General features: G+C 44.7%; 2 protein-coding genes across 12 annotated transcripts in view; both read left to right on the top strand.

Moving 5' to 3' along the window:
• Positions 1-27037, top strand: part of TLL2 (tolloid like 2) — a 321269-nt gene that overhangs the window by 168347 nt on the left and 125885 nt on the right. The window lies entirely within an intron of this gene.
• Positions 1-27037, top strand: part of HELLS (helicase, lymphoid specific) — a 70542-nt gene that overhangs the window by 27156 nt on the left and 16349 nt on the right. For 4 of the 11 annotated variants that reach the window (XM_049809780.1, XM_049809784.1, XM_049809783.1 and 1 more), the window contains 7 exons: positions 18482-18603; positions 22189-22311; positions 23665-23724; positions 24182-24218; positions 24311-24375; positions 24857-24898; positions 25699-25923. In XM_049809780.1, coding sequence (XP_049665737.1) covers positions 18482-18603; positions 22189-22311; positions 23665-23724; positions 24182-24218; positions 24311-24375; positions 24857-24898; positions 25699-25923 — 674 coding nt within the window. The other 7 variants (XM_049809779.1, XM_049809785.1, XM_049809781.1 and 4 more) reach the window with 7 other exon arrangements.

The raw sequence follows: 27037 nt of genomic DNA, 5'->3' as shown, positions 1-27037 counted from the left end.
GTGTGACTGCATGCATGGCAAGGTGGGAGCCTGCGCTGCCTCAGCCAGCAGCCCCTCACACAAAAGCCAGGTCGAGGGCACAAAAAAAAGAAAAAAAAAGAGGGGGGGGCCATTCAAAGAGGAAATGCATGATATTTGTGTTCCTGTAAATGGAAGTTTCCAGAAGACTTCAGTTTCCTATGAAATGGTTCTCCTGCTAACCTGGCAGTGGCCTGCACATGTACAGCTTGTCCAGGTGAAGGTTTGGTGTCACAGAAGAGGAAGTTGTTTTACTGTAATGCCCTTATGGTGCAAAAAATAGCTTGCTGGAGTAGCGAGCAGCTCTCGAGTCTGTTAGCAGTAATGTGTTAACCCCTGAGAATCTTGTGGTTTGCTCCAGACACTTGTCTTAGTCTAGATACATTGCACTTTTTGCTCCTTCCTCAGGGAATCTGATAAATGCACTAAGTACTCAAAAGGAGCAAAGCCTGTCTGTACCAGCAAAGCCACTCTGCATCTTCTCTGCCTCTCTCATGGATGTCACTGTCCCCAGGGATTCCCTAACCACAGAGCAGGGAGAAAGCTGCCACCCAGCTCAGCACCTACTGCCCCAGTTCTGCTTGCTGGTATGTTCACCAGCCTTTCCAGAGCAGAGAAGGCTCAAACGCCAGGTGTGTTTTGGATCTGGGAGCAGGTACGTGGTCCCTGCTCCTTCCTGCTGTGAAAGGAGCCCTGGTGAGCCAGGTGGGAAGCAGCTGCCCAGCACTCTGCCCTAGGGAGCAGGGGCCAGTGGGTTGCCATGCACATCACTTCCATGTGTGCACGATGGAAACACCTTTGTGCTCACTGAGTTGGGCTGAAGGGACCTTTGACTTCAAAAGCTGTTGCAACAAGTGCTTAAACTCAGGTCGCTGCTCCCTAACTCTCTGGAGCCAGCACAGTCCTCCTCCGCTTTCCTGTGGATTACCTGACCTGAGGGTCCACACCTTTCCCAGCCAAGGGACAAGCTGGCATACCTCGTCAACACCCTCCAAAGGCAGGCTGAGCTGCGCTGTGCTGTGCTGGCTGCTTTCTGGCTCATGGCACAACTCAAACCCTCTGTTTTCCTCCTGTGATGCTGCAGGCTGGCCACTGGCATGTGGGCACAGAGGGGTCCCCATCAGCTCTTCGTCCCCCCAGCACACCTGCACCCTCTCTGCCAGTGGTTTTGGGCTGGGTGTCTAAGTTGGCAGGCGCTGAGGATCAGCCAGGAGAGAAGGGTCCCTGGCTTGGGATGGGATGGGCAGCAGAGCAATGGTGGGCAACTTGGGGCCACACACACCGGTGGGGCAGCCGGGTGCGAGTGGAGGTGAGTGATAACGGGGAGCTGGTGAGGGGCAGGAGAAGTGGCAGAGGTGCCTGAGGAGCAGCAGCAACCCCTTGGGAAAGAAGGAAGGAAGGATGGGCTGAGGCTGACCTGGGTCAGAGAGAGAGGCACCTTGTTTTTCTGTTGGGACTCAGTGTCCTGAGGGTGCCAGGGGGCTGCTTCAGTGGCCCCAACAAAGGCCAAGTCACGGCCAGGGGCACTCTGCTCCTGGGCTCTGCTGGGGTCCATCGCCCTCCTCCAGGGGTGGGGGACAGAGCCCACTTTTGCTGCGCTGCCTTTATTTCTATGATCCTTTAATTTATCTTCGTGATGGAGGGCAGCATCTCCTCCAGCTCAGCAGCCCTCAGCTCAGTCTTTCTGTGGGACAGTCCTGATAGGTGCCATGGGGTTATTGTGAGGAGCACTGGGGCACTCTCCTGTCCCAGTTCATCTACCGGCATCTCCCCGCTTCGTGCCAAGCAGTGGGCAGCACCCCTCACCAGAGTCCTGCTGTTGTGGGAGCTGCCTCAGTGCCAGCCTTGTCCTTCTCTCACTGCCTCACAGGTAACACCAGAATAGATGGATGGGGAGTTTTAGGGCATCACGGCCCCAGGAGCAGAAGACGTGTGAAGGTCTCTGCCTTGAGGAGCTGTGCCTGCTGCTGGCTCCAGGCTTCCCTGGGGGCTGTGAGCCTGTGCCCAGCAGTGAGCCTGGGCTCTGCTATCCGTCCAGCTCACAGCAACCCCCAGACCTCGGCCAAGCTTTGTCCCTGCTCCCATAGGTCCTTTCACAAAGACCATCCCACAGGAAGTGAGTGGCACTGAGTGAGTGGCACCTGTGTCCAGCCTCACATCTGTGTGTGCATGTGCTGGCCTGAAAATAAAGCGATGGGGCAGGGTAAGGCGGGGGTCACAGCACAGCAGCATAGCACAGCGGGGCTGGGTGCACGGCAGCAGGAGCTCTTCCCCTCTGCAAAGCCCTGGCTGAGCATGCTGGAAGTGCTGCATAGTTTCATGCTCTGCTTTGTCACAAGGAGATTGGGAATCCAGGGGGCCATGACAGTAAAGATCAGAGGGCGTGAGGGAAGGGTTGGGGAGTTTCCTACTCTGAAATCAGGTGAAAAGGTGAAGAGGAGGAACTCAGAAGAGTGGTGGTGTTGACCTAGGTCTCCCTTTCCACCCTCCGAGGTGTTTGCAGCCCCGCAAAGCTCCAGCCACGCCTGGGCTTGGCCTGTTTCTCTATCCCCATCACGACTCAGCCCAGTGCAGAACAACAGGTACCCTCCACCCTCATTCGGTCTGCTGCCAGGAGGCAGACAGGCTGGGTAGGATCTGTGGGGCATGTGCCAACACCATGTCCTGGGCCAGAGCTGGGGAGTGAGAGCATCCCGCAGCCTATTTGTTTCTTTGCTTTTTATCCCTGGAGAATCCCAGAGGCTGTGAATGTGCTGCTTAAACCTTGCAATTAACAGAGCCGAGGGTTTGGCAACATCTGCCTGATTTACCTTGTTGCAAATCCTGCATTGTTGTAAATGCTGCAATTGCTTTAGTTTGGAAATGCTTGCTCTCAGTTTAGAGAAATGTGTTTCAGTGGAGTGCAACAGAAAGATTAGATGCCATCGTGCGCAATTTGCATTGCTTTCTCCTGAATATATGTGCACACATCAGTAGAACTAAATATTTTTCTTGTGTAGCAGTTTAATTAGAACTGATTAAAGTAAACATGTCTTGAAGGTTTGAATATGATAGTGTCATTGCATTATAAATGTAATTTTGATTAAATAATGGCTTCTTTGCTTGAACAGGGTAGCTATCCACCCAAAACACAGAGGTGAAACTTTAGTTAATAATAAAACTCCCACCAACTTCAATAGACCTATATTTCACCTTAATCGTACTCATAATTATGCTTTCACAGTTTGATTACAGAATTTACTGTTTTCCGCTTGGAGGGGGTATACATTGTTGTACACCTCCTACAAAAAAAGTGGGAACCAAGGACTGTTGGCATGCAGTACATGAGCCTGGGTTCAGGAATGAGGTGATTTGCCCCATCCAGTGAAATGATGGAGCTCCCTCGTCCCTGGAGGCAACAGGACCACTGAGAGTTGCCACATGGGCTCTCACTGAGGAAGATACTGTAAGATTATTCTAAAGCAGTGGTTGCCAGTTCCTGTGGATCTGGCTGCTCTGGTATTCGGGAGAATTAACTGAGGAAAGCAGGCTGACTGTGAGTACCTTTAAATATGCTGCACGAGACCTAACCTCTACTGAAAAAGTATACAGGGGCTTCCCAGGCTGAAAAATGTTGAAAACAACTGTTCTTGATGAACAGATAGTGTTCAGTAGTCAAGGACCTGTCTGGATAACCCCAGGACATACTTTACAAATAGCATCTGTTTCTGCAAACCTGCTATTTAAAAAATCTCTTGCTGAAGCCAAATCAATGCTCTTTCATTTGTGTACAGCCCAGTTCTTTGGGTGTGTATTTCCTCTGGACATCCCGGAGGATATATCTGGCTCCACTGTTTGTGAACTGAAGTTGGTAACGTGACTGTGGACCTTACGCCATGGTCTGCGTACATGACTGTGTGCAGCAGCAGGTGCATGCTGCTGCTTGGCCCCACATCTGGCACCCCCTTCACGCACTGGAAAGGGCACAGGAGCTCAGATTTGACACCAGCATTGAGGGGCTCTGCCTCCTCAACACATCGGTTCAGTGCTCTGCACTTTTCATCTCTCTACCTGAAAAAAGGAGGTAAAACCATTCTCCTTTGTAAAGCTGCCTGGGCATTAAAGTTGTGAGTCTGTATTAAAACATGTGTTTCTATGAACAATAAGTGACCATGGCTGTCCAAAGTAACAAAAGCAAGTTCATCATCAAGAGACATTTTTTCCTCTCCAAACTAACCCTAAAGCAGGGCTCTTAGAGGTCCAGACAGGAAATGCCAGTGATATGTTCATATCCCCTCTGTTCAGGTGTGATCTAAGCCCACCAAAGAAAATGAAATACTGCCAAGGACTTTCAGGGGTTGGGACCAGGACCTTTGTGACTTTTATCTTAGCAGTGCTACTTGTGCTTTTATCTACAAAACTCCGCTTCTCTTTGTATGCTTGTTTAGTGTGGGATGAATGGAGACAGTCTGCTGTTTTACTGCAGACTTCCCCGCACTTACTAATTTAAGACTACTGTTCAGACTGAAATTTCCAGGTTGGCTTATGATGAATCCGTAGTCTATATGCAGCGCTTGAGAGATATTTCCATATCCTGAAATAACAGGAGGCTTGTGATATATCACTTCATGTCTCTGCGGTGCTCTGCGACTCACAGGTTGGAGGACAGATGTCACCAAACTGTTGTACACCAAAACAGTCACTGCACAAAGATCCTTCATTGAAAGCCAATATGATTGAACTGACTTACAGATTTCCATGCCAGGTAAAAATAATGGGCATATGTATTTTTAGTGGATTTGTGTAAGGAGAGCTTTCTTTGGTGCCTTCCACAGAGTTCCTGCCAGTGTTCTTAACCAAAAAAAAAAAAGAGAGTAAGAGCAAATACTGACCTCCAGATGACCCAGCTTTGAATCTCGGTGATTTGCAGTCCGACAGTACAATTTGCTTGCTCCCGAGTTAGTTTTAATGTGAAGGAACAGGCAAAGACACAATTAAATATTGTCTCAAGTTTGCAAACTGAATCAGTCAAGTTCCAGCCTGTCAAAATCAGCAGTAGGTGGGGGCCAGATTTACCCTTGCCCTGATAACCTGTGTTCATGCAGGCTGAGAAGGCAGCAGGAAACAAGGGAAGGGCTGCAAAGGGCTGCAGAGCAGATTTCAGGTAAGCTTGGCTGCCAGGGAGGCACCGAGCTAGAGTCTGATTTTTCAGCAAAGGCTCCACATCTAATTGTTTCAGGGATATTTAAAGTCATGTTTTCAAAGCACACCATTACAGAAAGCCCTCTGGGAAGACCTGGCTGCTCATTTTAGTGCCCAAAAATGCAGGCTAAGCTGTTCTGAAGATCTAGCTCAGTTTGTGGCTGCTGAACTGTTTTAAAAGCCAAACCCTTTTTTCATATAAACACCAAACTGCCTGATGTCAACTCAAGTTTGCAAGATAAGATAAGAGTGCTCCAGTGAGGGATAAATGGAGGAGGGTTTATGGAAACTGAGTTATGGTAAATAGATAGCATCAAGAAGAAGGGGTTTTTATGTGGTGCTGTGCATAGCAGAGGTGGATAGAGAATGTATATATATTTTTCAGAGCTGTGGGAGATGAAGACAAGTAGGAGGCCAGGGCTTCCCCATCCCTGTCATTGCAGCAGCCAGGAGCCCCATGCCACAGGTATGAGCAAGGGGATGTGGAAGGCGGTGGGGTGCAGCAGCGCAGGCTCGGTGTTTCAGAGGCAAGCTCAGAGGGCCATGAGAGGAATGGAGGGAATGTGATAAGGCCAGGGGAGGATTTGGTGAGGGAAGGAATGAGCAGGGGAAAGGAAGCAGTGTGGGGATGCCAGAAGTGCCCCTTTCTACTGTCTCCCAGTTTCCCTATACTGGAGGGAGGTTTGGGTGCCTCAGCTGAAACACCAGGGAACTGCTGTACTGAGGGGTGTCCCTGTTCCTCTCATGGCTGAAGCAGATACCCTGACCAGTGTCCCTTCAGCCAACCTTGACAGCAAGCACAGGGGACAGCGTGCTGCCAGCAGCCACTCATCCTGGCCACCAGCAACCTCAGAAATAGCAAGCCTTTGTTGTCATTGTCATTGTTTTTGTAGATGACTTGGCCCAAGCAAAGATGAAAGTCAGTGGAAATCCGTAAGTTGCTGTGGATGTTCCTGCGAAGAGAGTACAGGTCTGCAGGTTCATACCTTAGAGATTTTTTTTAACAGGGAGCTCTTTCTGAAAAGGTGGACCCCCCGTGTGTTCCACAACACAGAAAAAAGCTCGGGGGATGGCAAGATGTTACACTGCCAGCCCTGGGAAGCTGCTGAGCTATGCTGTGCAGCTGCAGTGCTGCTCGATGCTGAAGGCAGAGCAGCCGCAGCAGTGCACCACTACTCCCCGTCAGATCTGGTGTAACGTTTCTGGCTCCAGTGCTAACCCAAGTCTCTGCATATTCTTATCAGCAAGCCTTGCAGGTAGCATTACGTGTTTGTCCACTTGAAATAGAAATATTTCTTAACTCTGAACCTCCCTGGCCTCTCTCTTCATATGCTAGTCTCTCTTGGTGGCCAATAGATTGATATATTTATATTTAACCTTTCTGGCTATATAAATTCATGCCTGCAATGGCTCACAACCATTAGAATTCAGAAAAAGAGACAATTAGAGAAAATCCATCATGATGCAAATGTACAAGTGAGTCTGTAACTCACTTGCTAACCCCACACATGCAAGCTAATTATCTGGCAGTTTTGAGGTATGAACATAACCCAAGCCCTATATCTGAACACCTTTACAGAAATTTAACCCAAATTTGGATTGGGTAGCTCACAAACACTTTGAGAAAGCTCTAGGAGAAACAGAGGCAATCTTTAAAGCTGTGGGTGGAGGAAGACAGTGGGATATAAGATAGAAAATGCTAGACAGCTCTAGTTAGCACCCAACTGTGATTTTTTTTTAGGGGATTCTTTGGCATAGATCCTAAACTCTTTGGATCATTGATCAGTTTTAACTCTCAGTTTCTTGCAAGCCATCATACATTTAGCTGAAAGCACTAGAAGGATGCTGCTCTGCAGATTTCCTGGCCACCCAGAGCAGACCAGATTTCACTGCTGGCACAGAAAATACTGTGTGGAAAGAATTGTGGTGAGGAAAAGATTTCGCAATGTCAGCAGTACCCAAAGGGAGGACGAGGTGGAGCTCTCAATGAGTAATGTGAGGTTTGGTACCAGCAGGTCTAAATATCTCAGATAAAAGCTGTGATTTCACCCTGGTATTTTGGTGAAGATCTAGCCTACCACTTGTGCTGTGGCCATCCTGCTTTCCCCTCACAAAAAAAGGAGTAGTCTTCCCTCCCTTGCTATTGGGCTGCTGGCCTCCTGCAAGGGGGAGCGTAACATCCCTGTTCTCACTCCATCCCACCAGCAAGCCACCAGACAGGCCTCCTGATCTTTCCAGTGTTTCTTCCCAAGTGGCTTTCCCTATATTGAGTGGGCACATCTTGGGCAACCTCTACCTCTTCAAAACTGTCTTCCTTTTCCCCAAACCAGGTGCTGCTTTCCCACCGTCACACACACTAGCCATGCTCTCTGCTGCAAAATGCACTAACAAGGGTTTAAGTCAATGTCAGGTGGGTCCCCAGATGTCGCACCTGTCTGAGAGGCAAGCAGCTGAATTCTGCTTGCGCTGCAGCAAAGGGCCATGCTGCTGGATCTCAATGGGATATGTTGATCTTGCAGTCAGATGATGTGCTGGTGAAAAAGATGTGTGATTGGTGTGCTGTTGTTTTGAGTTGGAGGAGAAAATGGCAAGGAGCCTGCATTAATTAGTATTAAACCGCACTTGGCAGATGCGGTCTCCTCTGCAGAGTATCTGTTGCTAGAGGGCATGAAAACATACCTGTTGAGTTTGATGGGTGAGGTGCAGAGATAGTCCCAGGAAGCAGGATTTACACCAACACAGTGCAGAAACCAGCATGATGTTCTTGGGTGAAAAATCACTTAAAAGTAAGTAGTGATGTCCATGAATTACATCTCCCTTTTCACCCTTTTCACTTGAGCACTGAAGTCAGCCAGTATTAAAGAGAAAATGGTTGGCCTGTTCCAGGCAAGCAAGTGCAACTATGGTTGCTGGTGACTGTCTGAGAGCTGTGGGGAAAAAAATCCCAGCATATGGAAGTGGCAATATGTTTCTGCTGGTGTTTTACCAGTAGATCTCAATGAGTTTTGCAGCGGAAGTCTCTATGGTTGTTTCCACTTTTCTGTGGGGAATACAAAGTTCAGGTACCTGAGGCATGGTGAAAGGAGAGGAGTCAGGCACTGTAGGAAATCTGCATAAACTGTTACCCTCTCTGGGGACCCATGATAATTAAAGCAAACATACAGAAAGCCTTTGGCTGGCATGAGGTCTCAATAAACTAAAACCAAGCTACCTGCAATTCATTGCCTCAATTTTGTGATGGTTGTTTGAGTGTAAGAGCAAGTTCTGTACAGGAATGGGGATTTTTTTTCCCATTTACCTCTTTCCAGCAGGTGAAAACTAGAGTTTCCAATAAGAAATGCAAGGTACCAGCATAGCTGGCAATGGCCATAGCTCCCTGGACTCTCAGGTTGGCCTTCATCTGCTAGGAGCCTCTGCCTCAGTCAGTCTTGTGAATATATTCAATGTTCATATTCATGTTCTCACGGGTTTCAGGGGAAATTAAGTGTCACTTCAGCTTCTTTCCCTGCAAATCTTTGGTTTTCCCATCACCACCCTAACAAAACCCTCCAGCACTGAACACAATAGATTGTTAAACCTAAATTGACGCTTTCAGTATTACTGGAATACAAGTAAAGAAAATTTCAACGCAGCATTAAAAATATGTCACCTTTGCTGTGGCATTGTACGGTAACTGACATGACTCTTATTTTGTTTGCCCATGGAAGGGAACTGTCATTTTCATTGCTAAAATACTCGTCCATTGGATGGAAATAATTACAAATGGAACAAAACAAAATGTTTTGATTAAATACAGGGCTGGTCTTGTTTTTTCCAGTAAATGTTTGATGTTTTCAATTCTCTTCCCCCTCTACTGGGGATAATATAATAGACAGTTATAGATCACCTTCCATCTCAGAAGATGCCAGAATGCATAGGGATCACTTCCTTTGCCACTGAAATGTTGATACCCGTGGGGCAAACACCAGTGAACAATTTATCCCCACAGGATACCATAGTGAAGGTGAGTTATCTTCTGCAGAGCAGGGGAGTTTTCAGGAGACAGACTCCAGTTCATAATTCGTGCCAAACCCAGGGGTTAACACTGAAGTGTCAGATCTGCCTACCCCATGGCTGAGGAATGAAAACCAGCAGCTGTCTGAATTCCAGGGATGGCGCTGGGAATAGCTCCGATGAAACAAATTCCCACCAACTTTGATCTTAGATCTGCACAGGATTAAAGGGGTAACTGAATTTGGGCCTGAGGCACAGGCATTTGGGGAAGCAGTAGGGGGAATTTGCTAAGTTTTCATGGGAGTTTACTGAGCACATGATGATAAAGCGAAGATAACTCTCTTTTATCATCGCAATCCATTTCTTTTAACTGTGAGTGCTTCAAGGTCCCTGCAGGATCACAGCGAGGACATTGGCAGACTTGTGGTGCTCCCTGCATGGTGCTGCTTTGTTTGGGGAGGTGATGCTTTGTCCTGGATCAACATTGTAAATAAGAAAGGAGCAAGAGAAGATTTGTTTACACAGATCCAAACACTTTCCTCATTCCTCCCACTTTCTCCCAAGTTTGATGTGATCAGTTCATATACCTGCCACTTCCCTGGGATATGAGCAGCTGCCAGAACCCCCTCTGGCTGCTGTCAGTCTGGCTCAAGATACCTTTGCAGGAGTGGCTTCAACTGAAGAGAGTGCTGTCCATACAGATACAGCATTCGATCTCCACTGTTGTCAGAGCAAGGAATCATATTTCACCCACCCCTGCCCTCTGGGTGAGAAAAGGCCAACATATCATAAAGGTACTGTAATAAGTCTGCTAGAGATGTCTTTGCAGCCTCTTTCTCCTCCCCAAAGTGGAATGTGCCTAAGCTCTTTCTGGTCTGCTTATTCCTTTTTTTCTGGTAGCCCTTGGGGAAGACACCTAATACCTTTTCGTGAACATTATTTATGGACTCAGAATGCCAGGAACGTGTCTTTACAAATAGTCTGTACAATATGTCCTGAGCCCTCCTGTCTGGCACCTAATTATGTCAGTCCACAATGCTCAGATTTCTTTGGCTTTTTGCTTTAAGTCCAATTTACTGATCCTGGGTTGTTTCCATGTGAGCAGAGTACTGTAATGACTGATGAGCTGCACTTGTATGACTTGCACAGTAGCATCCCAATTTTTCACAGTCCCTGGTGATTCCTGCATAGGTCCTAGGGCCAACGTTTAGTGTTTCAGGAAAAGAGAAAGGTCAGTGCTAGCCCCACAGTACCTGTGTTACATTGCACAACACCCTAGGATGCTACAGGCTTGCCCCACAGAGGGTGAGGTCACTTGATCTGTAGGGGACAATCTCCTACCTAGCACCACTCTCTTCTGCAAGGCTTGTGTTAATTAGATGCATCTATACGTCCATGTGGGAGCTCTACTTACGTACCCAGCACTAAGGTTAAAGAGTGGGTTCATACCAGAAAGACAGCTGTAGATACACTTTTTATCAAAGCCACCTAAAAACCTTTCTTTGGATGAAAACCACTGGCTTTGTTAGTATTTCTGCCTTTTCAGGATCACAGCATAAAATCTTCTGAGAGAAGCTTGGTAGGGTTATCCTCTTCTCTTACCTAAAAGAAAGAGGGAAAATCTGCACTTTCTCCCCTTGATAGCACTTCCCATTCTCTGTGAATCTGGAATACTTTATAAATGAGATAGATCTTGGTCTCAGTGTAACAGCATTAAAGGAAATGCCACGCTCCCAGTCAAAAGTTTGAGACAAAGTGGAAAACGGTGTATCCAGCTGAAACCATAGGGCAGACACTGATCTGAGAATTTCATCTAGGAGCAAATATTAGCATCTCTATTATTCAGTGAATACCACATGACCCTTAATGACTGTAGTTGCATGAAAACTCCAGTTTTACATTTAAATCCAAGTGCAAGATCTCAACCAGCACAGGACCTGTAGCTTATCCTGTGTTGTTTCCATGTGTAGTCTGTACCATAATGCTTTCTGTGACTTGGGAATTAAAAAAGAAGAGCATCACTAGGCTACCGCTTATCATGGCTTGTCTTCTGCTCATCCCTTATGTTGACTCATTCATTCTTGGACTGTGCAGTCTGACTGGATCACAGCAGAAGCTTCATGAACAGCAGATTCTAGAGGTGCAGAATATCTCAGGTGAAATCCTGGGAATTTTGACAGAAATTTGGTGAGAAGAGGATATGCGCTGACATGGCAAAATACTCAGTGGGTTCACTGAGGCTGGGATTCCTTCCAGTTACCCCTGGATGTTTTGCTGGCCACCTCAGCCCTTCTCAAAGGCCTCACTTAGAGCTGCTTCTGAACCACTGCACCCCTTGGTTCGTCTTCAATGAAGGCTCTGTCTTCTAGATCAGTGTTTCCTGAATGCTGGCAGAAAGGATGGGACTTGCTGACTTCAGACAAGATGCCAAAGCATGCAGAGGGGACTCTACTGTAAACAATCTCTTAAAATTCATTTTCAAGGGAGAAAGGGATGAGGGGAGGAAAAACAAAATACCCAGAGATGCTGACTTGCCATCTACAGTCATCCTCCCTCACCGGTGATTCATCATCTCCCCCTTTGCGTCCAACAGACCAGCTACACACATTCCTCATTCTCTTTATTGCTGGAATGAAATTTGATTTTTGTCATGCCTTTTGTAGGATCCAAAATACCTTTGTGCTGTGCTGAGTGTGAGGGAAAGGAGTTTCACTTCTCAGCAGATATGCTAAAAGCATGTATTACAAGCTGGGCTCTCCACCCCACCCAGGTTGCAAGGAGCCATTTGTGGCTGCCTGATCCCACAGCTCTGGCACATGCTGGACTTACCAGGCTGGACACTCTGGGTCTGTGTGTATTGCTGCCTGTTGCTGGAGATCAATATGCTCTTGCAGGGTGGAAGTCCCTTCTGAGTCATCAAAAAACTGAGTATGGAGGAATCAGAATGAATGGGAATTCAAATGAAATAGTAACTTCCCTTTACTGTCTGCATGACATGAACTAAGTGAATTTTGGGTCCTGTATTACAAAACATAAATAAATCACATTAGTAAGTACAATTGCAGACAAACCACGTACAAAGTAGATTTCCCTGAGGACAATCTAAGCCTAGTAAAAGAGGTGTTGACTAAGCCCTGGGAAAAGGTTCTTAATGGCACTGACAGGTCCCTTTCCACCATGGCTGTGGTTCAAGAGGCCTTCAAGAAGGTGATGTGAACAGGAATCTGGTGCTCCTTACTGCTGGCGTTAAAGCACAGTCTTGCTGATGACACAGCATTTCCTGATATTTGTAATGACAATTAAATGGGTAAAGAACATTTGCCTGATGATAAAGCTTGTAGCTAGCCCAGTTCTGAAGGAGTTACAAAAACACAAGATGATCATCTCATGCAAACCAGCTGTCATGCAATGTGGCTGAATCACAAGTGATCAAAGCCACAAAAGAAGGAGCTGATTTACTACCCATGGACAGAGGTTTGTGAATATCATGGTGCTTGGACCACTCTCACATCATCAGTGCTGGGATCTGCCTGTACATACATGCCTCCCTGCTCTGTACTCTCAACCTGTAGTAAGATCTCAATATGCATGTTTGGTACATTGAGCTCACAGATGTTTGTGTTCCCCCTTTGCCTGCCAGCAAAAATTTCACAAGAGTTTTCCTTTAGCATGACTTAGGGGTCATTGTCTCATATGACACTCAAAAATGTAATCATTCCTGGTTGGAGTTGACTCTGAACCATGAGGAGAAGCAGGGAGTTGGCATGTTCAAACGCAGGCAAGGACTGTCTCTGAGCCTACACCTCTGTGGGTTGCTGTGCAGCACATGCAAAGCTGCACCCTGTGATCAGCTTTTCCAGATCTCTTAGAAACAGTCTGTGAACTCCCAGTGTCCAGAGGGTCACAGGCTGCAGTCAGTCACACTGTGACCCCCAAGCATCACTGGCAGATTGGCAAGAGTGCTGGGCAGGTAGCAAGCTGCAGCACAGCAGGATTTCTGTGCTCTCCCTCTCTGCGTTACCTGTAACATTTTCATTTCTTGCAGCCACAAGCAAAGAGGTGGTTTAGTGACCAGGAGCTTTGTCCCATGGCACTGGGTTTGGCTCCCCAACCTTTGTCCCATGCCTTGCAGGGTTTGGAGCCACCTTGCTTACCTGGGGTACCTGGGAAGGAAGGCATAAGCTCTGATCCTAGTATGTATTCACATCAAGTGAGAGCAGCCTGTAGTTCTGGCCCAGAAGGTTATCAGGATGAGTGCTGTTTCTCATCATGCATGAAGTTGGTGCCTGTGTGAATGCACAGCCACAAATCATTGCAAAGAGTCAAACAGTTACTGGCAGAGAAACTAGGAGAGGATTTTGTTACAGTTACCCAACTGTAAGCCAGGAAACACATTGCTGACAGAACTTACACTTGAAAGATTTGGACCAGGTGATGAGCCGGATAAAAATGTCATTTCTTAGCAGATGTCACATGCTCAGTTACGAGCAGAAGTGCTGTAACATCCAGACCTAATCATGGTGAAAAAACACAGGCAATCTTTTAAGCAATGCATGAATAAAAGCTGTGTATTCAAACATTAGGCCAAGAGCTCATTGTCACTGTCAGACTAATGTGGTGATTTTTTTGTCATTTTTGCAGCAGCTTTTTAAGGAACTATGCTGGCCCCCAGGAGAACTGCTTACCTGCTGAAGCATAACATCATGCCATCAATCCTTTCCCCTGACAAATCTAATCCTGCTCGGTCTTGTCTGGGCTGCATGCTGCAGCAGGAGCTAGAAAACTGAGAGCTGTATGCCAAAAAACCTTGGGATGTTGATGTACAGAATGGTGGGTGGTGTTATTTAGATGTCTTTGTAAACAAACAAATACACCTGATTAAAGCTGGATGGCCATAGAGATTTCTGCCTCCCTCTGCACACCGTACCCTTTTCTTGGCAGTTACAGGGATTTCAGGTTTCTCAAAAGGCCAGGTTGGAAATGAGCATCTCAGGAGCTGCTTCGCATTTGGTTCAGCTCCTGCTGACAAAGACACAGCAAATCTGGAGGAAGGCTACATTGCTGTAGTATGATATTCTTACTATTTGGTGGAATGTTTCAGTTCAGCCATCAGCAAATGCCATTCCTAGTACGTTACTGCTCTGAGTGCCATCTCAAAGAACTTGATTGCTTACTAACACAGAGGGGCTGGCACACAAACATGCTTCTACTTCACTGATCAACACATCTTACCTTATAGATTTCAGGCCCACAAGCTACATAGTTAAACTTGAAGGCAACAGCACTTTCTTGGAGACTGTGCAGCCATCTAGCGTTATTCTATATATAGCATGCTTGTTACCTGCTGAGACCCCAGATCCTTCAGTGCGTTTTTCCTACACATCTCCCAGCTGGAAGTTTAACTCTGAGTTACAGGAGATTTAGTTAAACTTGCCAATCCACTGGTCTTGATAATCTCTGAAATTTCTGACCACCTGAAGGTTGTGCTTGTGGATGGAGAAGAGGATCCTGCTACAATACCTCTTTTAGCCATAGCAAGTATGGGTTGTTACTATCAGGAAGAGCAACCAGGGTTTCTATGGCTGCTACTTCTGCATTTTAGCAGTCATTGATTTTTAAGAAAAAAAAAGGGGGAGGGATTAAAAATAAATTTAAATTTGAAGATCAGTGAGCAAACTTCAGGGATGCCACTGCTATCTGCCACAGTGCTTTGGAGACTTTCTCATTTGTTCAGGAAGAGGAAAGACTTTTAGATATATTGTGAAAGAATAAAACAGGGGCAAAATAGCCTGAATCTGTACGTCTCACTTCTCTCATCTAGGGAAAACCATCTTACTTCAAAGTCCCAGCTTCCGATTCCTGTCATTCAGCACACAGAGCAATTAGTACAAGGAAATACTTTTACAGTTTGTAGTAAATTAGTTAGGCAACCTGGGAAGGCAAGGAACATGATGAAATGACACACATTCTTGTATTGCATACCAGAGTGACAAGTAAATCTCAAAGGTGACAACCCAGGGTTACTGAGACCTAGCAGCAGCCACTTGGCCAACCTGAGAACAGAACTGTCTTTGTTTACAATCTGCATTTTTCTAACTCTTATCTCCTTTCTTGCACTGTAATTTCCCCCAGTCCCCTCTGTGCCACTGGGTTCATCTTTCTCCGCACCTTGCATTATACTGTATAAGTGTCCAGGTGCGTTATGAGGGACTTTCATCTTCTGAAACAAAAGGTGACTTTCTACACTGCAGTAACAAGTCACTGACTACTGAGGTAAAAGAAATTGATTCTGGATAGAAACTACATGTTACAACCTCTTTGCTTGGGCTAAGCAGCAAGTGGAGATTTATGTCATGGAGACACATTGTTTTCTGGATCCTGCTACACTTATGGAAGGTGCTACCAGCTCTGCCCATTTAACATCCTTTGCTAGTGGCAATAGCCCTATTCCCAACCCCTAAGAATCTACCCCATGAACAATTTACATAATCATCTGTACGATGATCTGATCATTCTCCTTGTTACCTCAGTCCATTAATATCAAATACTGAGGTCTCAGTCTTGAGAGCACTTGGAGAGGAGCAGTGACAAGCAGCACTTACTCATTCCACAGTGATAGCTGGATCTGGAGGAAGATGTTTGTTGCCCTCACCTTATCCATGTGTGCTAAGCCAGGGTAAGTGCCCTTGTCTGCAAGACTGGACATGAATCTTTTGCACACTCCCCTTCTAAGTGTCTGTCTGTCTGTGGGATGTTAAAAACAGACCATTGTATGTGTGCAACAGGCTCCGGCCACTACTGACCGATGTGCTAGCATTTACCTGGAATATTTTTTTAAAAGGCCTGTTCTACAAAGTCTTTTGCTGCATCAAGTTTTATGGGTATTGGATATCTGAATGTCACCAAAGAGATGGCTAATTAATTACCATTTTGTCATTTATTTCTGATGACTTTTACCAATAAACAGGGAAAATAATATTCCAGCCCTAAATTATGACACAGGTGAACACAGAAACACCCTGTGCACAAAGGCAAATACTCCCCTAGAAGCTGACAGAGCCACTCTCCTGTCGCAGGCCATAGCAGGGGGTTCTGGGCCAGGAGTGGATGCAGCCACAGCGGTGGTGGTGGGAGGGAGGGTGAGGGTTGCTACACAACAGCACAGTCTCTCCCTGCAAAAACGAATGGCAATCGTGATGCCGAGCTGTCCACAGGGAGCCACAACTCCACTACCCACCAGCAAACCCCTTCCTGCCCCAAACAGCTTACAGACACAGTGTTGGGCAGAGCAGGAAGTGGCTGAAACAAAACTGTCTGATTTGAGTGATAATCTGAGGTAAGGTGGTATATGTCTCACTGTCTCACAATTCCAAAAATGGTTTTAATGATATTAAAAAATAACGTGTGTGGATACAGGAGTGAGATGTAACATTTGTATTCTATTACGTATTTTACTGAGAGGTTTATTTTCTTTGGATAAGAGATATAAATTGTGCTGCTTAGAACTTCTGGGCAGGACAGATCTTATGTTGTTTTTTAAAAGAAGTAGAGGTGTTAACATTTATATCCCAGCTGAAATCTTTGCAATTTCATTTTCCTGAGCGCTCCTCAAGTTCTAGTTACACCTTCATCCCTGCTTCCTGCCCACAACTGGTGTTGGGAGCCACTTAAACCACCATCATATTCCAGCTTGGATTCACTTCAGTTGTCATCTACGTGATTATTCTACTCTAACAGTATGGTTTGAAAAGCACTTTAGGCCCAACAGAATGAAAGGTGCCTTAGAAAAGAAAAGGTTTTCTTTCTTTATTCACTGTGGTGTCTTGAGAATAGTTGCAAGTGAAACAGAAGCTTGAAAAAGGCTGCATTCAATTGCCACAATGCCAATAAAATAACTTTATTAGGGGGTGTAATAACATTCCTCCTTGCTAACGTTCCCTCACATCAATGCAGAACTGTCTCGAGTTAGCCTCCGAACTATGCCTTGCAAAACAGAATCGCTTTTCCATAAACCACATTACACCACCCAGAATCAGCCTCTTAAGGCTTTGAGAATGATGACAAGAATGTCATCCACCTCAGTTATTACTAGACTTGTTTGTTCTTCTGCTTCTCCTTTCCTCCCCCTCTCTCCCTTTCTAGGTCTTTTTTGAACCAGGAGCTCTGGTCCCCATGTGTGTGGAGTGAGTTTATCCGTTTGAGAGTCAGGTGCAAGACATTACTAGCACAGCGTTTTTTAATGGATCTGAGGTGATAAGCCCAAAGTTATTTGGACAGCTTGTGTTATTTAGCTGAAGCTAAAGTGTTTTTGTTCTAAACACTAGAAACATTTACTTTGACGCAACCTATGCCTTGGGAAAAGGGTTTTCCATCGGTTGAGGGGAGCACAGCTCTCACTCGTGTTTTAAGCGCTCCTCTGCCCTCTCGTGGCACAAATCGGAAGTGTTCAAGAAAGCACTTCGGTCCTTGCACTAACGGAGACAATCGGCCCCTGCTATGTCCACACTCTCCGAGCGGAGATCCAGAGACGTATACCGGTGCCGCTCCCGCTGCCAGAGGAAAGCAGGACGATGAAGCCCAGGCAGTTTCATCACGCTCTGCCTGGCCAACAGCTGCTGACGGCACCAGCCTGCGGCGGCTCTTTGAGGGCGGGCTGTACACCACAGGGCCAGAAGCGCACGTTCACCGAAACAACGACCGTCAGCGCGGCCGAGGCCCCGCAGGCCCAGGGCTCACCGCAGCGTATGGAGGCCCCACGCTGGACAGGCAGGCCCAAGAGCGCTTCAGCACTGAGGCCCGAGGCGGGGCACCGGCCAGCAGAGGCGGGCCCGAGGAGCTGCCCGGGGAACCGGCGGCGCGGCGGGGAGCGGAGCGGAGCGGAGCGGGGCGGAGAGGGCGGGGCGGGGCGAAGCTGAACTGAAACGACGCCCAGGCGGCCGCGCCGCTTGCCAGCAGTCAAGATGGCCTCCGGGCGGTCCCGGGAGGGGGCGGAGCGAGCGGCCTCGCGAGAGCGGTGCCGCCTCTCGCGCGGCTCGGGCAGCGCGCGGTTTTTGGTCTCGCGAGGCGGCCGGGCGGCGCGCGGTGAGGTGGGGAGCGCGGGAGTTCGGCGGGGCGCGCCGGACGGTGGTGGCTGCGCGTGCCGCACCGCCTCGTGCCCAACGGCCCCGGCGCGCCGCCATGCCGGCCCAGAACACGGCGAGCAGCGGCGGTGGGAGCTCGGGGCGGCGGGCGGGGGGGCGCGGGTAATCAGCCACCCGCGGGTAACCAACCACCCGTGCGCTCGTTGCAGAACCGCTGGGAGCGGAGATGGGGGAGCAGGCGGAGGCGGCGGTGATCACGCCGGCCATGCTGAAGGAGGAGGAGCAGCTGGAGGCGGCGGGGCTGGAGAAGGAGCGGCAGATGCTGGAGAGGGTGAGGGGGCGGCGAGGTGGGGCTGCCCCGCGGAGGGCGAGCCGTTGGGATTCGGTCTGGGTCTGAGCGCCGTGCCCCCGCGCCGTTAGTCCACGCGGGGGTTGTGGGCCGGGGCTGGGTGTCGTGCAGCGCCTTTGATTTCAAAACAAACAAACGTGAGGGGTTGTTCAAGTTCCGGGCGGTGGCTGTGATTCACAAGCGCCTTTGATCGTCCACGGGAGGCTTCTCTTTTTTTTTTTTGTTTTTTTTTTTTTTGTTTATGCTTTATTTTGTTTTTGAAGGTTAACGGTGGACTCTTGCAGTCAGCAAGAAGCCTGCTGCATTTTATACGCATTTAGGTTTGCAATGAGAAGATTACCTCTTTACTTTTGTCGTTCTGAGTCTAAAAATCTAAGGTATCGTGCCTTTAAAGTAAGCTGATTTCAGAAAGGATAGTAAGTTCACATTCTTCTGAATTTCTGTCTGAAATATTGAAGGCAAGATTTTTTTTGTTTGCATTTTCTGTATGCGTACATGACACTTGTTTTCCTCTTTTTTTCTCCTCATTTTATTAAAAAAACCCCACCAAACAAACGACCTGATTAGACCTCTGCAGGACTATTCTATAAATACCATTTAACTTTTCCAGAAATAAGCCCGGTTATGAGTTTCTTTTGGTAGCAGGTGTAGTTTAGGCAGCTGCTGTCACTGGCAGCTCATTCTCTTTGCAGCGGTGTTTGAAGGCCGCAACTGAACTGCATCAACTAAGTAGCCTAGCTTAAAAAGCCTAGCCAAAAAGGATTAGGTTTATGCCGGTCATTTTCCTGGTCTGCTCTCCTGCTCTTTCCCGCACGCAGTTGTTCGGACACCCCGAAGTGGAGGGGAGTAGGAGCTGCTTGAGCTGCCGTTGCTGCCAGGAGAAATGTACATGTAATCACCCTGAGAGTTAATGTTTGGTTTGTGTACTTCTGTTTGCTTATGTTGCAGGAAATGTAGACTGCTTCAAGGAAATGATACATCCCTAATACAAATGACATAATCGTTACTACATTTAATTTCTCTCTTGCTGTGAATGTTTTCAAATGTTGATATTAAGCATTGGTTGATAATAACCGATCTGTTCTGGAGAGAGAACATGAAAACATGATGCTTCTAGACCTGTGCTGATACAAATTATCAAGGTATCAGAATGCTATGTAGGTATTGTATTTCAGGCATAAGGAAATACAAGCTTGAAAGAACTCTTCTCTTAAATGCTCTTCTGGGAATTGTATTCTAAAAAAACTAACGCTATTAATCAAAATACTGGAGAAATCAGTGTGTTTGGGTTGGGTTTTTTTCCTGTCTTTCAGAGTGCTCTCATTTTCCCCTTTTCTGTTAATTACATAGCTTTGTATTCGGCCCACCTGAGACTGATGTCTTAAAAACTGAAGCATTATTCTAAGGGCATGAAAAATACAGTTTCTAAGGCCTGGAACTAATTTTAGTTACTCTTTATCTTTTCACTAAGAAAAGTTGTGATTTATAAAGGTATGTTTTTAGGCTGCTGCATTTTCTGATATTGTAGTTAGAAAGTAATACTTTATTTTCCCCGAAGTCTCATAATCTTTCTTGCAAGCAATAAGTCATGATAGAGCCTGTCTGAACTTCTCTTCAGGTATTCCTTGATCAGACTTGGAACTAAAAATTTGGAGGCAATTCTTTTGGAGGGTAAGGAGGAAACCACTTCTGTAACAATGCTATAATGTGATAGGTCTGGGTTTTTTTTGCGTTTTCTCCATTTTTTGAGAATTCACAGAGCTTACCTCTGACAAGAGTATCACTCCATTGTTCTGTGTGTTTCTATCATGCTTTCTCTGTGCAGTCTGGGACCAGTCAGACTAAGGGAAATAACCTGTGTTGTTAAATTCGGGTTTACTGGCATCTGGGGGCAGTTGATGTTCTTGAAGCTTCTGGGTTTTTTATGCTTGTCACTTTGGTCCTTGTCACTTCGGCAAACCCCCTGCCAGGTGATTTGTACAGCAGTTCAACAAAAGAGTTGTTTGTTCCTTCTGTGACCTGAAGGCAAAATACCATTATGCAAATATATAAGAATGTAAAGTGTGATGAAAGAGTGGCAAATTTTTGAGCTTTTCAGTCAAAAAGGGGAAAAAACCCCTCCCTTTGTTGGCTTGAAAATTGAGGCAAAAGGCAAAGTGGAGAAATCAAGTTCAATGCTGTTCGTCTCTGAGGTTTGGGTTTCCCTTGAAATTTTTGCAGTTGGTCAAGGGAACGGTCCTTCAGATTGATCCATTAATGGAATGATGCTGTGTTGACTCCAGTGAAGTGAGCAATAGCAACTTGCTGAATGAAGTAGCTTAGTTTTAATGATATTCTGTCTTGGCATTGCCATAAAGGGTTAATCTTTCTGAGCTCAGGTACTTTTCATCTGAAGGAAAAAACCTGGATTGGGGAGAGCAGAAGCAATAAAAACTATATGGATAATCACAAGAAGGCAATCTCTTCCCCCAAAGAACTTTTTGAGATAGATCTTCCTCTCATAAAAGAATACGATGATAGCTACCTGATAAGAATGACATGGAGTACTGTTTGTGGAAAATAAAGGTCTGATTTCTGGGGGAGAGAAACAGCCTTCCCCTTCTCTATGTCACACAGTTTGTCCCATGATTCAACTAATATCCTTTTTCCCTCCCTGCCTGTTAGCCTATCTAGTTTCAGAAGATTCCCTTGCCTTTCTGTCTTAGTGAGCCCTTCTCCCAGTGTTTCTTCTGAAAGCAATGGCATAGATAAGCATCTTGTAAAGCTCTGCATCTTGCCTTGCTGGGGTTTCTCTTGGAGATGCTAATTTATACCTTTTCACTTGTTTGATATCTCAATCTAACAGGCAATGTTAGGTGAATGCAGAGGTGAATGCTTTTTCACTTTTTGGGGGAGTCTTGATCTGAGTTTTAAAGAGTAATTTGCAAACTTCTAAATGCACAGACTTGACTAATTCAACAGAAGTTACTTCTAAAAGCATGTGTGGGTTTTGTAATCAAAGCAAGAAGTTACTGTGTTCACATTGGGAATTGACTTGACCTCTGTGAATTGGGCATGATGGTTTTGTAGCTGTCTGACTATCCTGTTCATAATGAAAAACTGTACCTTTGTGCAAATGGCATGTGGAGGAGGAGTCCCAACTAATACTTGGGAAACTGTGCTGAATTTTGCCAGGTAGGGTTGGGGTTGTTTTTCCTCCCAAACTTTGCAGGCTGCAAATAAATTTCATTTTGCTCTAAATCTATAAATTGGAGTTGATACACCTTTGAGGCCTTGAATACCTTGTGTTACTGCACTGCAAGTGTGTGTGTTGTAGAGCTCTGTTTACATATGCAAGTGAATGCAACCCTCAGTTATTTTCATCTTAAAGCACTTCATAGGTACACGTGAGTCCATACTCTCGTGAATCATAGATGTATAATGCATGTAGATGTGTAATGACTTGAAGGGAAAGCTTGTGTGTGTGTGTGTGTGAGAGTTGCAGTTACCCTGCAGAAGAACCCTTCATTATATTAAAGCATTAACTGAAGCATCTATAAAGACTTGACGTCTCTTTGTGTTGCCCAGGCTCGTGCTTCTTGGGACAGGGAGTCAAGTGAAATGCGCTATAAGAGACTTCAACATTTGCTTGAAAAAAGCAACATCTATTCCAAATTCTTGCTAACCAAAATGGAACAGCAGCAACTAGAGGTAGGTGTATTCTTGTCTGCAGTGAGGATTCTTAAGATGGGCTGCCATCTGTTTGGTTGGGGTTTTTTTTGCCCTCCAGCTGTTTGAACTGAAGTAAAAATGCTGTTAGGATTGCAATAACAACATGAAAATCTACTAGAACTACTGCCCAGGAATGAAGTGGTGCTTTACATAATATTCAGAATTTGTTCTATAAATCCATAGATAAATCAGACTGGGAAGAGCATGAATTACAATTTAAAATCACAGTGTGAGGGTGGCACCAATATCTTTACAGTTCTTTTGTTGGCCTGAGTGCTAGGAAGAGAAAATAAATATTTCAGATAAGAAACAAAGTTTAAGGGAGCTAGAAAACCTGGAGGGAGGATAGAAGTTGCAAAGAATTGACAAATAGGAAGTTGTGCAGCCTATTTGTGTTAATCGCTGGAGACTGAGGTGTGTCTTCACGGTGCTAATGTAGGCCTCCATCAAACAAATTTGTAAATTACAGTCATTTGAGGTCATGCTGTTCCCAAACAAGAGCTTCCATAAAATGATTTGGTGTGGTTTTGGATTTGGTTTTTTTAATCCATGGGTTGCTGAGTTCATATCTAGCTTTATCTTGACTTTCTTATTGTACCTTTATGGACAGGCTTGTACGAGTTTATGCTTGAGAGAGAGGAAGAATCTTAGGAAAAGATTCAGGGCAACAATGTTCTCAGAAAAGTGATGCTGACAGACTGCAGGAACCTCCTTTCTAAAATACTTCTCTAGTTTAACTGTCAGCTTGAATTCATGGTTACTGCGTTGATAGAATGCGTCTTTCAGTACTAAGTCTTGCTCCATCTGATCAATACCAAGGTTTCTTACCTATTTTTCCAGGGTTCTTTTACTTTCAGCAAGCAGAAATAGTAGCTGGAATTAAAATCCTAAATTCTTCAAGACATGAAAGCACTTCTTCCTTAAAGGCATTGTAAGCTGCTTACATTGCTTTCTGTTTCGCAATGAACACAAGTGGTAATATGTAGACGTTAAAGAGGAGCTGGATATGTGGAAAACTTACTGCACTAGATGTGATCTTAAGGAGTTTACAATTGGGAATATCTTTGTTGGAGTCTTTCTAAATAACTGTATGCACTGACAAGGAATTCAAGCTTTGCTTTATCATTTTAAACTATGTCAGAATAGAGGCTTTTATTGCGATTGCAAAAACAAAGTCTTTAGAGTATACAGAACTCTATATTACCAATGTAATCTATGCCTGTTATCACTTCTATAATGGATAGTGCTCTTGTGGGTGTTGCTGAAAGATAAGAAATGTGTGTGTGTGGGGGGGGTGTTGTTGTTTTTTGGTTTTTTTTTTCCTTTCTTTAGGAACAGAGGAGGAAAGAGAAGTTAGAAAAAAAGAGAGAGATGATGTTAAAATCTGCCAAGGTAAGATTAACTAGCTATTTTATGCAACTTTCTGAATAAAATGATATCAATTTTGATCAAGTTAGGTAAACTAACTAAGTTAGATTAGCTAGTATTTGACTTGCAGCATCTATCTAGTATACCATATTTATTTTAACCATAATAAGACTGTTTAAAAGTGCTTAAAAATTGTATACCATGACAGTCATCTTAAGGAGATGTTTCTGACTAATTTATACTAAAGCAAATGGTTTTAATTTGTTTTGAGGTTTTTTCTTTTAGCAGTGGTTGTTTATTCAGCCAAGCATAAGTAATAAATAAGATAAGCAGGAATTTTTTTTGCTGTATTTTTAAAAACTGCATAATAGTATTTCAAGAAGCTTTCAAAGGCAATGGTTTGAGGCTGTTTACATCTTTTTATCTGTGTCACGATAGAGATGCATAAGATGATGAACCTCATCCTATGTTTATTTTCTAGAGTCAAAATCCACTTGATGGCAAAGAGGAGAAATCAGGTAATGTATTAGGCTCTGCCTTCTGTAAGTACTGGTATTTTTAGTTTCTTTAATGTTTGATGTGTTGTATAAACTCAAATGTTACCTTATAGGTGCAAAAAAGAAGAGAGGGAGAGATGATGGGACATACAACATCTCAGAAATTATGTCCAAAGAGGTAGGCCATAGCTATAAATAGGCTTGTCTGGATTTTTATAACACAAATTTTAACTGGTGAGGCAATTGCTGTGTGACATCTGTATTTTAGAGCAATACATTCTCGTACATTGCCATCAGAGATTATCAGTCAACAGTAGTCTGTCTGTAACATACAACTTTCCTCCAACAAAGATCTGTGTAACAAGCAGTGTTGTCAGACCTGTGGATTTTTTTATTTTATTTTTTATTAAATCTTTGAGGGAGGCAAGCTGTGAAGAGACTACATTGCCAATTGAATTCTCAGTTACTCTTTGTAATTGGAATGTGTTCTCTGGTGTGTGCCCTTGTTTAGAGTCACTTGTATGATTAATGATGTTGTATGGAAAGCTTTTTAAAGATCTGTCCAGATTCTTCACTTAAAAGATCTCATGAAATACAAATTGTAGTAGCCTTAAAGGTTGAAAAGCACATAAGCATAGGTTTTTTTTCTTTGTTTCCAGGAAATATTATCAGTGGCAAAAAAAAGTAAAGTGGAAAATCAGGTATGTTGGCACATGTTATTGCAGTTTAAGTGTGTTAAGCCCAAAGGGAGGGATGGCTTTTTATACTTTATATCTTTAAGCTTTTCCTGTAATTGAGCATCTCTGCTAGATACTAAAGTCCTGAATTAGAAGTTTAAAAAAAGTGGTGCAAGTGAATGCACTTAAATACTTATTTTCAGAAATCCAAGGTGAAAACTTCTAACTTATTTTTTCTTAAACACTGAATTTCAACGTATTTATAGAATGCCTGTAGTTTTGAAAATAAGGAAATAGGAATTTACTAAGAAATATTTGTGCTGGTATACAAGACCTTAAGTCATTTTTAAGCATTCAAACATGGAGATAACAGCTGTGGTCTCTTCTGCTTCAGCTGTAGTTTGAGCTATGTGCACAGTATGACTTTCTTTCCAGCATTCTCTAGAATCTGCTTACAGAAGGGAAATAGCTTCATTAATTGCCAACCTTCCTTGTGAGGAAGGTTTTAAGTCTGCTTGCTTTTCTGGGTAGAAAATTGTAAGCCCAATAGCTTCAGTAGCTATCACTGGTTTTCAGGTCTAATGGAGTAAAGAATGCGCATAAGGCTTTGAAATTTTGCATGTTGATGTCTACCTATGTAGTACTATTAATCCTAAAAATAAATTCTACTCCTGAGTTAACAGTTACTCAAAATAAGACTTTGTGTCAGGTGCTGGCTTACTTCACTGAACATTAAGACTGGTGTAAATTGGGCAAAAGTATGTCTTAGCTGGGCTTTGATGTGCATTCCGCTTGTCATGTGTTCCTTGAACTTCCCTCTATAGGATGAAAGCTCTTCTGACAACCTGTGTCCAGAAGACCTGCAGAAAAACGGAGACTCAAATAGTGTAATTAAGGATAGATTATGTCAAGCTGTACGACACAGTGCCAAGCAATTCCTTGATCCAGTACGGAGATTTAATGGACAACCAGTGCCTTTTCAGCAGCCAAAGATTTTTACTGGCGGTGTAATGAGGTGGTACCAAGTGGAAGGCATGGAGTGGCTAAGGGTATGGAGCAATTGTTGATGAAATTGAACATGTTGCTGATTGGAAACGGAAATTGAGGGGAAAGAGACACTAGAAGTCTCTGGTCATAGTTGGTACAGGGAAGGTGAAGGAGAGAGGCAGTTCTTTAAAGATTTCTCATGATATAAGAGTCTGGTGTTACAAAAAAGTTGTCAAGCAGCAGATATAATGTTTCAGTGTGGGGAGGGTATTTGTGTTTGTAAAAGTTTCCTTAGACTTTCTGGTTGGTGTTCTCCATCTTCCCTTTCTCCACCTATTTTCTTGTTCAACTCGACTTTCTTTTCAGCCTCTCCTTACAAATACTTTGTGAAAGCAGGAGGACTATGCACACTACTAAGGGACAGTCTTACTATTTTTCTCTCAAGGGCTTGAATACCTAGCCCATAGGTATTTAAAGACCCACTACCTTGCAGACCTGTCACAGCTGAGTGTTGCATTCTCCACATCTTTGAGTCTAACTAGTAATATTAACACAGTCTTTTAAAAATGTTTGTTTTCAGCCTGTGAAATCAAAAACTAAAGAAACTTGCTATAAAAATTGACCACATACATACTCAACTTCCACCCATTTTTTTCCCTGCAAGCCAAGTTAGAACAACTTTGCTTTTTAATTATCAGTGCCAGACAGAACTAATTTTCATTTTGCTGCTGATCTTGTATTTCCTTTAGGTTTTTTCTTTTTCTTTGCTTCCCCACAAGCATATGTATCCTGTTTTGACAGGCTTAGACTGATCTCACAAGTGAGTGCCGCTAAACTTGCTCACTCTCTTCTGTCACTGAGAAGTGCCTAAGGAAGGCAGGCCTCTTCTTGGGGGAGGGAACAGCTTCCCTAGTTAGGCCCTCAGTTATAATAATCTTTTTTATGAAACTTTGAGTAGTGAATAGAGTAGCCAAAGAGCGCTTCTGTGTCTTCCTTTCTGCTCTTTTATGAGAGGTTGCTCTGTCGCTTGTCAGAACAGGCAATGTCTGCACAAAGAACTTTGGCCGGAGCCGGTGCCTGTGTTGGTCAGGAATTGCACCTTTTTCCTATGGTAAAGTAGCTATTGCCTACAGAAGCTACTTGAATAGATAAAACTGAAACATCAGCACAATAACT

Source organism: Accipiter gentilis, chromosome 9 (genome assembly GCF_929443795.1).
Source record: "Accipiter gentilis chromosome 9, bAccGen1.1, whole genome shotgun sequence".
NCBI lineage: Eukaryota > Metazoa > Chordata > Aves > Accipitriformes > Accipitridae > Astur > Astur gentilis.
Note: the sequence above shows the minus strand (reverse complement) of the source record. Positions and strands in the feature narration are given on the sequence as shown.